Source organism: Gymnoscopelus braueri (genome assembly GCF_963280865.1).
Source record: "Gymnoscopelus braueri genome assembly, chromosome: 16".
NCBI classification, from domain to species: Eukaryota; Metazoa; Chordata; class Actinopteri; order Myctophiformes; family Myctophidae; genus Gymnoscopelus; species Gymnoscopelus braueri.
In genome coordinates this window covers 43282492-43299056 of record NC_137616.1, presented here as the reverse complement: position 1 = coordinate 43299056, position 16565 = coordinate 43282492, and the positions used below count along the sequence as shown (strand labels likewise).

Here is a 16565-nt window from a genome sequence, read left to right as displayed (position 1 = left end):
CTCTAACCACCAATGTTTCTACCTTTGTTGACTATATTGCCTGAAGCCATGGGTTACTTCTCTCCCCTCCTATATGAGGGCTTCGATTGATTTTATTAAGTTATTAAGTTAAAGTCTGTGGACTTACCCACCACAGAGTGTCTGTTGGCCACGTTGGATGTTAGCAGCCTTTACACCAACATCCCACACAGGGGTGGTGTAGAGGCTGTCAAACTTTTTTCTGAGGCAAAGAGATCCTCCTATCAAACCCAGCACAGCCTGTGTCACTGAGCTCACTGAACTAGTATTGACTACAAATTACTTTCTGTACAAAAATGTACAATTGGCATGGCCCCTAACTACGCAAATGTATGGGTTATTTTGAGCAACATTTTGTTCTAGACTCTGCTGTTAATCCTTACTATTCCAATATTCTTTTATATCAGCGTTATATTGATGACCTGTTCATTCTATGGACGGGCACGGCAGAAACACTAAAACTGTTTCATGCTTATTTAAATTTGGCCAATGAGCATTTACAATTCACTCTTGAGTTCAGTGACACAAGCATCAGTTTCCTGGATGTGTTATTCATAAAAAATAACAACTCTATACAGACAGATCTGTATCGCAAACCCACCGATAGGAATACTCTATTACGAGGGGATAGTTTTCACCCCACACACCTGATTCGAAGTCTGCCCATCAGTCTGTCAGTTGCACAGGGCACATAGGGTTTGCAGCACTGACGCTAGCTATAATACACGGTTGTTTTCATACATTGTGGTCGTGTATTTTGTATGGGGTTGGGTATATGGACAATTATATATACAAAATGTTTTCCTTTTTTCCTGATGGCCATATAGGAATAATAATGGCTGATCTATGTATCTGTCATTGATTGATTGATTGAATACTTTATGTAGAAGTTTGCAGACAAAAAGCACCTGAAAGTACAGTTTAAATACAAGGTCAACTAAATAGGATTAAAAAGCCCATGAAAGCCTAGCTTTTTTCAAATGGGGTCCTTTTGTACTGAATTCATAGTGACATTAAATGACAGACAGATATACACTACTATGCAGATCATATAGTTTACAATTGAAAAAATCTGGTTATTTTGTTAAAGGATAATTTTGCCCAACGTTTTTCTTACCTTTTTTTCCCTTTTTATGATGTTATGATATCCTAGGACGAGTGGTATAGTAGAACATTTTCATAACTCCATCCCGGGTCCGCCGCAGCTAAAAACCTGCGCCTATGGGACTTGCTCTAAATCACGTATTTTAATACCTTTTTATTTTTATTTTTTTGGTTGAGATCTGATGTTCATAGTGACTGAACACGATGCAACGTGATTGTTTTGAATGCACCCCACCGTAAGTCTCGCTTTAGTGAGACTTCCGGCACCCCACCGGAAGTCTTGCTAAAAAAAAGTTTAAAAATAGCTATTAAAATACGTGATTTAGAGCGAGTCCCATAGGCGCAGGTTTTTAGCTGCGGTGGACACGGGAAGGAGTTTTTTTCTACTGTACCACTCGTCCTAGGATATCATAACATCATAAAAAAGGTAAGAAAAACGTTGTCCGAAATTCTCCTTTAAGATTTCATTTATTATTGTCTCCGCCAGGCCGAAAGGCATGGTGAGAGAGTATGTTTTACCCCCTGTCCGTCCGTCCTTCCGTCCGTCCGTCCGTGTGTGTGTCCTGTCCGTGTGTTACCAGCTAATCTCCGGCACCGTTGGCCCGGTCGCTGCCAAACTGTGCACACACACTCCCTGGATGCCAATTCAGAACCTCTTTCTCAAATTTTTCACATGGGCCTGTTATAGCGCCACCTGGAGGCCGATTTGTGCAAAACTCATTTTTTTATATTACTCCTACAGATTTTATCCAAACGTCATGCAAATCGGTACACAGTATCTCTATAGTCATGTGATCAACACGGATCTGTCCGATTTCCCATATTCCATCCTCATTGGCTAAGGTTGGCTTCCAAAATTTGCAGGATTGGCCCGTTTTGAACAAAATGCCTCAAATCATTTCGCACACATTCCCACTACGCCGAGGAACAATGTTTTTCTACATTTTCTAAATCAGCCTCATGGTGGCACTATAAAAGGCTGATTTGTGTTTTTAACTATAACTGCACCGATCTGCATGAAACTTTGCACGCACACTCCGTAGAGGCCAAGGAAAAACATCTGCCCTGCATTTTTCACATTTGTCTTTTATAGCGCCACCAGGAGGCCCACTTATGTAAAACACATTTTTGGATATTAAGCCTTCAGAATTTATCCAAATTTCACACAAATCGGTACACATGATCTCTATAGTCATGTGAGTAAGATGGAACTGTTTGATTTTTCATATTTCATCCTGATTGGCTAACATTGACATCTAAAGTTTGCAGAAGTGGCCTGTTTTGAACAAAATGCCACAAATCATGAACGCAGTGTCCGATTGAGGTGACACTTGGCACGCAAATTCGCACTATGTTGAAGAACAAATGCCACCCTTTAACATTGCCCTATTATAGCGCCACCGCACAAACAATAACCTACCTGACCTGGCGGAGACCTGTGCTCCGAGGAGCACTTTTTCTAGGTGTGTATTGTATTATTTAAGGTGATATTGTTGAGGCCATATTTGAATACAAGGCTATGATGTTATGAAGCTTACTGTCAGGACCACACCCACACCCTAATTCCAGAGATCCTCATCTCCAGCCTATTAACCTTACACAGTACACACCTGTTCCTCATTAGTCCGCTCCTATATATACCCCCCTCTTCCACTCTACCTCAGGCAATATTGTTTGACTTTAGACACTATCAACTCCACACGGTACCGTCCGTGTATGCCCTTGTTTATTGTATCTCTGAACTTTGCCTAATACGTGTTTGCCTTTCCCACTGGTACCTTGCCTGGACCTTATTAAACACCCTTGAAACCTGCACCTGCATTCAAGAATGTCATTACACTTACACTCTGTCACTCCCTAGGCTGAATTATTTACAGCAAATTTTACAAATCTATGTCAGGAATGTGTAAATACACTGATAATTCTTCAAAACTGTTTGTAACCTCTCTCACCTAAACTCCAGCCTTCCAACTGATTTCTTTCCAGGGTCATGTTGTTGAATTTGGTCAGTAAATTGCTTGTCTCCAGGGTCATGTTGTTGAATTTGGTCAGTAAATTGCTTGTCTCTAGAGTCATGTTGTTGTATTTGGTCAGTAAAGTGTTTGTCTCCAGGGTCATGTCCTCGTATTTGGTCTGTAACTTTCTTGTCTCCAGAGTGATGTACTTGTATTTGGTCTGTAAATCTTTTCTCTTCAATGTCAGGTTATCTCTTTCAAGGGTCATGCCGTCTCTTTCGAGGGCCAGTTCGTCTCTTTCCAGGGTCAGGTTGTATATTTCCAGATTCAGGTTGTCTCTTTCTATGGTCAGGTCATCTCTTTCTATGGTCAGGTTGTCTCTTTCTATGGTCAGGTTGTCTCTTTGTATGGTCAGGATATCTCTCTCATATCTCATGTTGTCATAGCGGGTCTGTAACTCATTTCTCTCCTGTGTGAGGTTGTTGTAGTTGATCTGTAGCTGTTCATAGGCTAATTTATCTGCAAAGGAACAAACATTGTGATTATAAACACTGCTGTTGCTACTGTTCATGATGAGGTCAAGCATCTGTAGAAAAGTTGTTTTGAGAAAAAGAAAGCCGCAATGATACATTTTTTTAAATGTGCATTTTAACACCACCTCTTCATTGTACTTTGGAAATGCAAGTATTAATACTCATAACAAGCCTCTAATAATGAGAAATAGGTAAAAAATGTTGTCAAAAAGATATCAAGGTTTAGGTTAATGCTGTAGTAGCTTTTGTAGTTGCCAATGGGGATACTTTCCCATACTCTGAACGGGCGGTCTCGTCCTCCCAAGCTATGGTACTAGACACGCCTCTCGCCTCTGAGGCTACTATACACACCTGCCGTCGGTTCAAATCGCCGTGACACAGAGTAATATATATAGGACAAAATTTAAGTAAAGTACTTGAGTAAATGTACTTAGTTACTTTACACCTCTGCATACATGCTGCGCAGCGTCCGTTCTGCATGCTGGTACATGACTGAGTCATGTCTTGTTTCTTTTATTTTCTTTTTTTTGTGACATGGAATACTCACAGTGCACGGTCAGGCCTGTGAACACAACCAGCAGCATAAGACCCATCATTCCCAGACAAAGAGCAACAACTCTGTGACGTCTTCTCACTGTTTTAGAGCTCTGTCCTGCAATGGAAAATACAGCTAGTAAGTTTTCAGAGGCTAAGAGACAACAAAACAAGATTTGCACGGTGCAGTTTTTTGTACACGGATGCAAACTGCAGACAGAAGGTGAGATAAAGTGAAACAAGCGGTGAGAAGAAGATGACACGTTTGCATTCAAGGACCAGGTGGACTGCGACCCGGGCAGTGGACTCAACCCATTCAGACCGGGAATGCATCTGTGTCATTTTAGATTTCTTTGGTAATTCAAACTAGCAGATCTACAAGCTCATAGCACGGCACTGAGTGCCGTGCTATGAGCTTGTAGATCTGCTATTTTTGATAAATCACGATTTGTGCAAATCTTTGAATACATATATGTTTTTTAAACAACATTTTCCCTGGAACAACATAATTTACAAATGTTATATATTCAAAGATTTGCACATATTTTCATGATTGCTATTTAAACACTGTTACAGGTGAAAATGTTGATGGTGTTATGATATTAAAACATGGCACACAATTCTAGCCCACAGTTACTATGAGGATGTGTTAAAGTTGCAAAGTGTCACCAAGGGGACGACAATTAAAGGTAAAACTGATACATCTAACATAAAATGTGAAGTGTGCATGAATGGAAAATTAGCTTGGAGCAGAAAAAGAGTGAAGAAAGAGCAACGCTAGCACTTGTACACACAGATTTGGCTGGTACTATAGATCCTACAGCTAAAGATCGGTTCAGGTTCAAGAACAGCCCTGCTTATTTAGTGTTGTACCCAAACACAGGAAAAGTGCTCAAAAACAGCTTGGTGGAATTCACCACAAATGTGTCACTGAGAGTCCAACTCAGACAGAGCAGGAAATGGGTGGTGACAATTTGAATTTCAAGAGAGCTGCAACCCACCTATCAAAAGCTGACAAGGCAAAATAAATCTCATAAGATTCATACTGTAGGAACTTCAGCCAGAGACACTGGCTAAAACTAACGTTTCGCTACGTTAACACTACCACAACATCTGCTGTGCGGTCCGGGGTGCGCACCCGGGACCATAGTCTGAATCCACCCTAAGACACTAAGACACTAAGACGAAGACACATTAACCAAGATGAGAACGAATATTTAAAAGATTATGTGTGTGAGGTAAAATGTAGTGATGACCAACTAGTATGAAGAGCAAGTGTGGGTGTTGAACTACTGCACAATGAGGGTGTTGAATGTGCTCTGACACTGACGTCATGTAATCTGTAATCAATGCAGGGTCAATGTTCACAGGTGACACATCAGTCAGTGTTAGTGAACTCAACATGCTGTGTGTATGCATAGGCGACGGGTAATGAAGGCTAGGGTAGGCTAAATGTTATGCTGGTAAATTCTGGTAATCGTGCAAATTATATATAATATATGTGCGCAGCATTATTTTGATAATAAATCAGTAAAATTAGGCAAAAATAATAATTAAATAATACAACCCTAACCTAACCCTAACCCTAAAACCGAAATAAAGTAACCAAAATCCGAAAAGAAACTAACAAAATCCGCCTAAAAAACGGCGGCCGACCCAGCCCCAGGCGGGAGATTAGGTACGCCCAGGCCACCTTTATCCACTGGCCTCTGCAATTTTTTCAATTTCATTCTGGGATGTTTATTGTTCCATAGGAACTTATTCCAAATTTGGTCAAATTGTTTGAAATATTGTAACGGGATTTTGACCGGAAGGAACCCTGGCCATTTTTAAGTTTAAAGTAGCACTATGTAACTTTCCAACAACTACAGTATACTGTATAACATATTATGTCCCATAAAATTATAAAGTTACATGTTTAAGCAATGACAATAATCCCTCCATAAATGTATAGACTCAGGGGGTCCCTGGGAGGGGTTTGACTATATTTCTATGTATAGGGGAGACAAAGTTTCATCCTGGCATTTGCTAAGGCAGTGTCTATCAACCTTTTTTGTGCCAAGGCACACCTGGCATAGCCAAAAAATCCCAGGGCACACCTAGATATACGGTATATATAATTATATATATATATACGGTATATCTATATACACACACTAGGGGTGTGCCGATTTTCACATTTCACGAAACGATACGATACGATATTGGGCACACAACTTCGATACGATTTCGATACGATACGCACTTTTTTATCATGAAAATATATGGGGGAGAAAAAAAGCAAATGCAAACAAATATTTCTGTTTTTGCATTATTCAGACATGCAAACTTGTAGCTTTTCAGCTTCCACTAGCCGTTTTGAATCCAAATAGGGCAATAGTGTGACACCTGACCCGGAAAAAAACAGCATGTTGTCACCCATTTCACCTCGGGGCTGTTTGCATGCCTGATTATTATTATTGTTAAAAAAATAAATTAAAAAAAAAATCAATTTTTCTTTTTTTTTTTTTTTTTCAAAATGATTTTTTTTCAAACCTCCTTCAAACGGCGCGGCACACCTCAGCAGTAGCCCCGGCCCAAAATTGGGACGTTTGCCAGGGTTGATATACACTGTGCTAAGGCACCACAACTGCCATTCAAAGCAACGACTGGCCAATCACAGCGCGTCCTCGCTGGACATGCTTGCAGAGAAGCTTGGGTAATGAAGTCAAAGACGTTGGCTATTCGTGTCCAAAGTGGCCATGGAGTGGCCCCAAACTACATAGTGCCTGCTTTAAGTTGAAAAATAATAATATTCAACACTGCCTACTCTACCTGATGGCTAATAACAGTTAGGTGTTGCCTGGGCTTCAGTTGAGCTGTGCTGTTTTTTATTTTCACATTTTATTATTTGTTGCATCACATTTCATTACATGTTTTTATTCTGTGAAGGACTGAGTCGGCCAGGTGTATGAAAGGTGCTGTATAGTTAAAGCTGCCTTGAAATCATCTTTTCCTGCTGCAGGAAAGACATTTTGTACATTAACCCTTCCATTGTGTAAGGGTCATTTTTTACCCGTTTTCAAGTTTAAATAGGTAAAAAGTACCCTTTACATTTCTTTATTGGAACGAGGCTTCATGATATCCTCAGAAATAGCCATTTTAACGCAACAACATTATTTATCATCATTTTAATTAATTCTGATGGTCTCTATAAAAAAAAGTGACACTTGTGGTGTTAGGGTCCGAAATGACCCGGCAGAGAAGTGTGGCTCAATTCCCCCCAAATTGTCAATATTCAATGTTTACATGTTTGAGAGTGAGAGAGACTTGTCCTCAATTAGCATTTGCTATCAGGAGTAAAACAAAGTTTGAGTTTATGAAAAATAAATGACTTTTTACCTTCTATGGTATACGGGTCATTTCGGACCCTAGCACCACTAGTGTCACTATTTTTAATAATATTAACATTTTTTTAAAGTAAAAAAACGAAAACAAGCATTTTTTAATATTTTTTTTTTGGAGGTGTGTTCTAATTATTATTCTTAATTATTCTATTATAGCTAGATAACATCATTATCCATTGCCTTCATTATAGGAAATTTAATTAGTGAATTTTAACATTTTTATAATAGAAAACGAGATATATTGAAAGATGAAACCCTACCCCTAACCCAACATTATATTTTTAAAACTGTTTACATGGATATGAATGCATTACAAGTCAGCTATTACTACTTTTTTTTGTATTTTGGGCTGATTTAAATCACGGGTCAAATTTGACACGCTAACACCACAAGTGGATGCAGTTTGCTAACACAATGCAAGGGTTAAACTATTTTTCCACTTTGCAACCAAGAAATCACCTTCACAACAATTCACAACTTTGTCAAACTCACCCCGAGGCTGTCTTCTTACTGTGACCTCCTCTGGTCCAGCAATGGTGTCACGACCTCTAACATCATCCAGGCTCTCGTAGATGTGCTCCCCTCTCTCCTCCAGTCTCCTCAGCTTCAACTGTCCCCTGTCCACAGTGTCACCTCTGTGGCTTCTGTTTCCATCTCTCGGTCTTCTTTCTTTATATATCACCGTCTGTGTCGGGTCTGGCGCGGCATAAATATGTTTAGACATCTTACCGGTATTATAGTCCTGAAAAATAACTCTTTACCACAAATAGTGTTGTACACTACAGTATGTTGTATTTTCCTCTCCCGGCTTGATTAGCTATATCTCCCACGATCATCATTGCATGATTACTGCTAGAATTAAACCTGTTTAGCAAAAATGTGATGTACAGTATATCTGTTGGGGTTTGCGTGCAATCTGTTGCAATAAGGAAGTGTAAGGCAGAAATAAACACCCACCCACACGCCCACCACACACACACACACACACACACACACACACACACACACACACACACACACACACACACACACACACACACACACACGTGGACCCCCAACGTGGACATGCCAAGGGGTCCTTGGCATGTGGTCACTTGGTCACTGCAAATCAATACAGCGGGTGATCATCTTTATCCTATGATGAGAAATGTTAGAGCGCTCTCCACCACCAGTGGTGTAAAGTAACTAAGTACATTTACTCAAGTACTGTACTTAAGTACACTTTTGAGAAATGTTTACTTTACTGGAGTATTTCCCATTTTCAATACTTTTACTTCTACTCCACTACATCTCAGAGGCAAGTATTATACTTTTACTCCACTACAATTATTTGATTACTTTGCATATAAATTATTACATTATAAAACATACATTAACCAGGCTATTTGAAAATAGCCGATCTACAAGCTCACAGCGCGAGTGTGAGCTTATAGATCTGCTTTTTTCAAACATTTCAGTATTTAAGTATAGTTTGATGCCAATACTTTTGTACTTTCACTCAAGTAACATTTTGAACACAGGCCTTTTAAACAGAGTACTTCTACATTGTGGTATTGATAGTTTTACTTAAGTAAAAAAAATGCAGTGCTTTTTCCACCACTCTCCACCACCAAATAAGTGAATGTGTGTGCATTGCACTTTACATATGACTACTGTAGGTACCTAGAATTAAGGAAATGAACTGCATGTGGTTCATTTTGAGAACGGAAAGCTGACAGCAGTTATATTAATACCTCTATCGTAACCCTGTGCGTGCATCCTGAATGCACTGAGCAGATGATTATTTGTATTATAATTGTATTATAATTATGATTATGTATTTAATCAAGCAAATTATCAATATTTGCCTGATGAAGACCTAGAAGGTCGAAACGTTGCATAAATAAAGAGTTAGGTTTTTTTTTTAGCTTGAGAACAGTTTGCAGGCTTTCTTCTTCTTATCTATTATAATTATGATAAAAGATGAATGATCAGATGGGGGATATCAAAAGCAGAGGCACGGGTCACCCCCCCCAGCAAATCTGGTCTGTTGCACATTACATTAACCACTTAAATACTCAATACTTAGTAAACTTGACCTTAATTGGCTCTATACGTGGTCTGCTCTTTTTCCCTTTACATCAAATCTCTTAGCCGAAAATAAGCAATCTACAATGAAACGGTCATTTTTGGCAAATGTTCTCCCCATGATAAGGACTAGGGCTCAAGTGGTAAAATTAAAACCTGAATAAATGAGTGGGGTAACATAAGACATGTGCTTCCATACAGGTGGACTGCATGATACAATTACACAAACATCCTATAACACGGACAGTATAGAAATGCTGAGCAGTTGACCTCAATTTTGGATTAACGTGAAAAAAAAAGTGACAAAAATGAAATGAAAGATTGTTCATTATTGGGCCACGGATGGCTGGAGCTTCAATCTCAAAGGCATCACAGTGACTTAAAGGGGAATTTCGGACGAGCTTTTTCCTTTATTTTATATGATGTTATTATGTCCTAGGACGGTCCTAGGACATAATAGCAACTCCATCCCGAGTCCACCCCAGCTGAAAACCAGAGCAGACGGTCCGTGCACTAGATCCCGTATATTAATTTGTTGATATCTGACGTTCATATTGACAGAAACCTAGCCACAGTGTTTGTGTTAGCTGTGCCCCTCCGGAAGTCTCGCAAGACGAGATTTCACCTGTGATTTCATCCAAGTCAGCTTGTAGCCTAAACACTACAGCGGCCCATTTGGCCGCTGTAGTGGCCCACTGTGGCTATGGTTTCTGTCAATATGAACGTCATATAAACAAAAACATATATATATAAAATCGCGATTAAAATACGCGATCTAGCACATGGACCGTCCACTTAGGATGGAGTTATGACATTTTTCTACTGTACCACTCGTCCTAGGACATAATCACATCATAAAAAGGTAAGAAAAAGGCTAGTCCGAAATTCTCCTTTAAGTGACTTCTGCATTTTAACGACCTGAACCCGATTCTACAAATGTCTTCTAAATCCCAACAGTTTTTTGAAAAAACTTGATGATGATGCTATGGTCAGTGGTTTTCAAACTTTATCAGGTCAAGGACCCCCAAAATGTATATGTATTTGGCCGCTCATAGCGCGGCACCGAGTGCCGCGCTATGAGCTTGTATATCTGCTATTTTTGAATAGCCAAAGTGGTTAATAATGCTTTTTAGCTCAAATGAAAAAGTGACACAGATGCGTTCCAGGTCTTAATGGGTTAATTACAGGAAAGACATTAGTGAAAATTGTCGTCAAAAGCTCACATTCAATGACTTCTTGCTTGAGAGTGAAAACAGCTCAGTTAATCTGACTAGGCCAAACTAATTAGAGAGGGCTATGGTAACCACACTGAATTACAGCACAGATTCTTATTTTAAAGAGATGTGGTTCTGAAGATGACAAATAAATATTTATTTGAAATTAGGCACTGAATTAAAACATTACTGGCACAAATAATAATAATTGTGATAATTTGATAACCGGCGGAAAGATGCTAGTGTATCCGGTAGGACACTCAAAGGAGACTCTTTGTGTCTCCTACCGGAGAGACCACCGGTCATCAAATTATTGGCTTAGGAATGCGACAAAAACGAAAAAATCGCCATGAATTCAATGCTTCATGGGGTGTGTAATTGATAGAAAATAAGATTTTTTGGGGGTGAACTACTCCTTTAAAGCTTAATTTTTAACTTTCTACTTCTACCCCGGATTTTAACCCGGTCTCCTGCGCAAGTGCTGGATTTTTCACCAACTAGCTAATAGTGCCTGCCTGCTTGCTCAGGGGATAAACTGAATCTTGACCATCAGGTCAAAATTCGTGTCAGATCCTGTCTCTAGGTGACACATGACCTTTGACACGATCTAAACGTCTCAATAGAAGAGCAGAGAGACAAATACGTTTGTATTAACATACTCTACCATACAGATTGGACAACATTACATTAAATTGATTAAAACAAAGTTTTGAGTACAAATTTGAATATTGTACCTTTGACATCACTACATTTCGAGGAAGGGAAAACTTACATTATGAATTAAGCCCTATTACAAATATAGTGAAAATAGCAATACTATTTTCACTGTTAATGATATTTTATTCAAGTTTCCTAAAAATCTTAATTTCTTTTTAAGTTGGAGGGTGTCTATATTTTAATACAGCAATGCATTGAAATTAAAAAGAAAACGTACTTTTGAATACCTAAGTATGTTTAAACGCAAGTACTGAAGTACTTTAAGTACAAAGTTTGACTGAACAGCTTTTACTTGTAATTGAGTCATATTTCACCGGGAGTATATTTTGTCCACAACTGGTAAAAACCTAATACTCACACGACAGCATTCTTGGCACAATAAGTGTGCGTGCGTTGGAATGTCACCACGTTGTTCTTAGGCAGGCGATGGGGGTAAAACTTGAAGCAACACATAGCTGGACCAGCGCTGTCTGGAAGAGAGAAACAGAGTGAGAACGAGACACAAAGGCAGGCAGTGGAATAACAAGGGATACAAAAAATATCATCATTTAAAAAAAAATTGTCTATGTCATGATTAAAACCAGACGAGCCAATAAACTTACTCTCTATTGCCAGGACATCCAGAGATGAGAACAGCAGCATGCAGACCACTAGAATAACTGGTATCTTCTTCATCCTCATTGTTGTTATTATGATTATTATAATTGAAGTCTGTCAGTCGATCCACCGGTCAAGTTGTTTCTCTCTCTGTCCATGGGTCTATGTGTCTTAGGGTGGTAGTGTAGGTGGGTGGAACATGTGTGTGTGTGTGTGTGTGTGGGGGGGGGGGGGTATTACTAGAATTAAGGAAATAAACAGTCATCAGTATTTTGCGGTGAGAACAAAGATGTATTAATACACACGCACTGCATGTGTGTGCATCCTGAATGCACTTTATCGTAATCTACTCAGATATACTACTCATGCTGTAATATATTTGTTATAGGCCTATTGTATTTTATATTTTCCTTTATCCCCTCTTTCTAATCCAATAGCTCCACAATCTAATTCCAATATATGTATTCTAAATACTTATAAATGATAATATGTACCGATTTGCTTGATGTTTGAACAACATTTGTAGGAGTAATATATATATTTTAGCAAAAATCGTTCCCCTGGTGGCGCTATAATAGGGCAATGTTGAAAGGGTGGCATTTGTTAACGTAGTACGAATGTGCGTGCAAAGTTTCACCGCAATCGGACACTGCGTTCATGATTCCGCGGGCCATGGGCCACTCCTGCAATTGTGGCATGGGCCACTCCTACACAAATCCCGATTTGTGTGAAATTTGGATAAAATCTAAAGGAGTAATAACCAATTTTTTTTAATACATAAGTCGGCCTCCTGGTGGCGCTATAAAAGGCAGATGTGAAAAATGCAGGGCAAAGACATTTGAATGTGAGTCTGTCTCGGTGTAAACACTCAAAACCACAGCTCCACACGCACGCACGCACGCACGCACGCACACACACACACACACACACACACACACACACACACACACACACACACACACACACACACACACACACACACACACACACACACACACACACACACACACACACACACACACACACACACACACACACACACACACACACACACAAACAAACCACTTCTATGAAGAATGAAAGACTAAAAGGAGTGTGTCCACCTAATGACATTTATGTAAACCCTAAGTGCAAAGACATCATCTGCTGGCCATTGGAGAGAACTGAATACAACGGCAAAGTCATAGATATACTATTCCTACACATATGGAACTTGTGAATCCGTCTGAACATCGTATTTACACACTTATGACCCATATCCTGGCCTCTCTCCATTGGCTGCATGCCAGTATGGTTAAAATTCATTTTTAAATGTTGCTGTTTGTTTATAAAGCCCTAAATGGTCTGGTCCCCTCCTTTATCACAGACCTTCTAACCCCTATTCTAAGTACAGGTCAGCTGACATGGGGTGACTTTGCCTTTGCTGTCACAGCCCCTAGACTATATGGAACAGCATTCCCTCCTACCTCTACTGACTCTTTTTCGTCCAGGCTAAGAACTCTCTTTAATTCATAGTGTTTGTATGTTCCTGATGTGGCTGATTATTGGCTTGTGCCTCTAGGTCCATGTATTGTTTATTTGTGCCTATGAGCTGTGTGTCTTGCTGTATTTGTGATTGTATCTACTGTACCTGCAGCACTTTGGTCAATGTTGGTTGTTTTAAAATGTGCTTTATAAATTTAAATTTGATTTGACTTGACCTAGGCTACAATGTAAACACAAAACAAAATATGGATTAATAAGGGAATAAACATGCTTATTTTATTGTTTTAGAAAACAAATTCAGCAATTGATTATTAAAATACATGTTTAGCAGTACATTCAGTGAAGTAATAAACACATTTGCACTGATAATGAAAACACAAATGCAAAGGAAAATACTAAATAAATACCACAGATTCATACAAAAAATAAAGAAAAACATTGTCACTATACCAACTGGTTGTCTGGAACTGTTGTACCAGGTGCCCCTGTATCCCCCAGAACCCTCTACTTCAGGGGTGGGCAACTTTGATGATGGAGAGGGCCGCTATATTTCCACACTCCAGAGGGCCACATTGCATATACTGTCGGATAAGCAGATCTACAAGCTCTACAAGCTCAAAACGCATCTGCTTTTTTTGGTATTTTCTAATTGGAATCCTGAATTATTTTTTGCTATTTTTGAATTAGAATCCTGAAAAGTTATTTTTGTTTTCATTTCAAGTGCATTTAGTTAACCCTAACCCTTATGTTAACTTTGTGAACTATACACATTCATTGGACATAACAAAAAAAATAGCATTTTAATATTATAGTCATTAAGCTACTAACATAGACTGAAGTAATTAAAGCAGGTCCTGTTTGCATGTTTGGAATTGTAACAGCTGAAATCAATAATATATCAGTATTCCGATATTAACCTGCGGGCCGCATTAAGTGAAGGTGGGGGCCGCATATGGCCCCCGGGCCGCCAGTTGCCCATGTATGCTCTACTTATTAGCTCTGCCAGGCCGGAGGCTGGGAGGCAGAGATTATGGATTCCGTGGTCAGTTCTAGGAGATGATGTCCTTGACCCATTTCTGGGTTGGGTCAATACAGAATTTGCGACCATTCTTCATTGTGAACCTATAGAACAGACAGAGATAGAGAGAAGATTTCCATCCTTAGGGTGTGTCATTTTACATTTTGTTTCATCATTCCTCACTGGGTCACTCACAAGACACTGCCGCTTTATTTATCATGATGGATACATGATTTTATTATTATTATAGCTGTCACTCTGAGCATGTCATATCAACTTTAGCAGTTTATAAAATGGGCAGCTCAAATCATAATCTAATTGATATAATCTGGTTTATACTCTATTTTTAAAAGCATGTACTTTTGAATACAATACGTGATATGTAAAGGAGTATCATTACTTTGACAAAGTACTGGGGTCTAGTTAGGGTTGCCAACCGTCCCTTGAAATAAGGAATCGTCCCTTAGCCTATTTGGAAACCAAAAGACGTGTCCCTGATTGAACTGACAAGGGACACACTTTGTTCCTTATTTTTGGGAATCAATCAATGACACATATCTTACAAGTTCAAACAGCTCATATACATATACAATAATACAGGTTGTTAACCACTTAAACCCTCTAGACTTAGTAAACTAGACCTGAGTTGTCTCTGTACTTTTTTCTGTCTACAATACATGTCTTTTCCAAAAATAGCCGATCTACATGCTCACAACACTCTGCATTGCGACGCGTTGTGAGCTTGTAGATCTGCACTTTTTGGCTAATGCTCACCCAGAATAATGGATGCAGAATATGGATGCAAGTAGTTCATATAATATGCAAAAACTGTCCATATATACAGTGAGATTTTATATTTTTCTGGGCATCCCTTATCTTTCTTGGATTTAAGGGACGCCCGGCTTGGGTGTCCCTTATTAGAATTTTAGGTAGTTGGCAACCCTTGGTCTAGTACTTTGTCCACCATTGTCAACACCTAATATTCACACAATGCCATCCTTACACTTCAGGTGAGTGTGCAATAGTAAGTATAACATAATACTCACACAACGCCATTGTTACGACAGTGAATGTTGGTGCGCTGGAATTTCACCACGTTGTTCTTAGGCAGGCGATGGGGGTAAAAGTTGAAGCAGCACTGACCTGGAGGAGCGGCGTTGTCTGGAAGAGAGAGACAGAGTGTGATGAGACACAGAGACACAAAGTGGAATAGCAAGAAAAACAAACAAATAAGTAAATAACAAGACAACTTTGATCAGCATTTAAAACAATGGTCTCCATCATGATTAAAACCAGTGGAGACAGTTTACTTACTCTGTTGTGCCAGGACATCCAGAGTTGAGAACAGCAGCACGCAGACCACTAGAACAACTGGTATCTTCTTCATCCCCATTGTCATCTTTAAGATGATTGTAGTCTGTCAGTCTATACCTGTGAAGTTGTAACGATCTCTCTCTCTGTCTCATGGGTCTATATGTCTTAGGTAGTGTAGGTGGGTGGATACATGTCGGGGGTGGGGGTGTTGTTTCTAGTATTAAGGAAACAGTGTTTGCACACACACACACACACACACACACACACACACACACACACACACACACACACACACACACACACACACACACACACACACACACACACACACACACACACACACACACACACACAGGAAACAGAGCCTCCTTGACACTAAGGTCTCTCTCTGACTATCCATCCCTCAAACAAGTCAGCCTTGTAACTTCAGCTGCAAGTAAGTAAATACATGTTATTTGTAGAGCGCCTTTCAAAAACATTGACCGTGACATAGTGCTTCACAAGTTGGAAAGCAGGAGAACATCTTGATAATTAGATCTAAAGACCAAATAAAACAATCACCATTTAACCAATCAACCCAAAGAGCTGTAATCACAAACAACCAGTGGTGGGAAAAGTACAAT

At 39.4% G+C, this 16565-nt stretch overlaps 2 protein-coding genes across 2 annotated transcripts; both read right to left on the bottom strand.

Moving 5' to 3' along the window:
- Window positions 1–3048: 3048 nt before the first annotated feature.
- On the bottom strand, window positions 3049–8343 carry LOC308102987 (uncharacterized protein; the record flags this gene model as incomplete). Its single annotated transcript, XM_080452840.1, has 3 exons — window positions 8023–8343; window positions 4158–4262; window positions 3049–3596 (listed from the first exon to the last, which is right to left on the bottom strand). The coding sequence occupies exons 1-3, from the start codon at window positions 8252–8254 to the stop codon at window positions 3049–3051; spliced, it is 885 nt and encodes a 294-aa protein (XP_080308966.1). The 5' UTR covers window positions 8255–8343.
- Window positions 8344–13912: 5569 nt separating this feature from the next.
- On the bottom strand, window positions 13913–16081 carry LOC308103766 (C-C motif chemokine 4-like). Its single transcript, XM_080453925.1, has 3 exons — window positions 15943–16081; window positions 15675–15789; window positions 13913–14732 (listed from the first exon to the last, which is right to left on the bottom strand). The coding sequence occupies exons 1-3, from the start codon at window positions 16025–16027 to the stop codon at window positions 14660–14662; spliced, it is 273 nt and encodes a 90-aa protein (XP_080310051.1). The 5' UTR covers window positions 16028–16081; the 3' UTR covers window positions 13913–14659.
- Window positions 16082–16565: the final 484 nt, after the last annotated feature.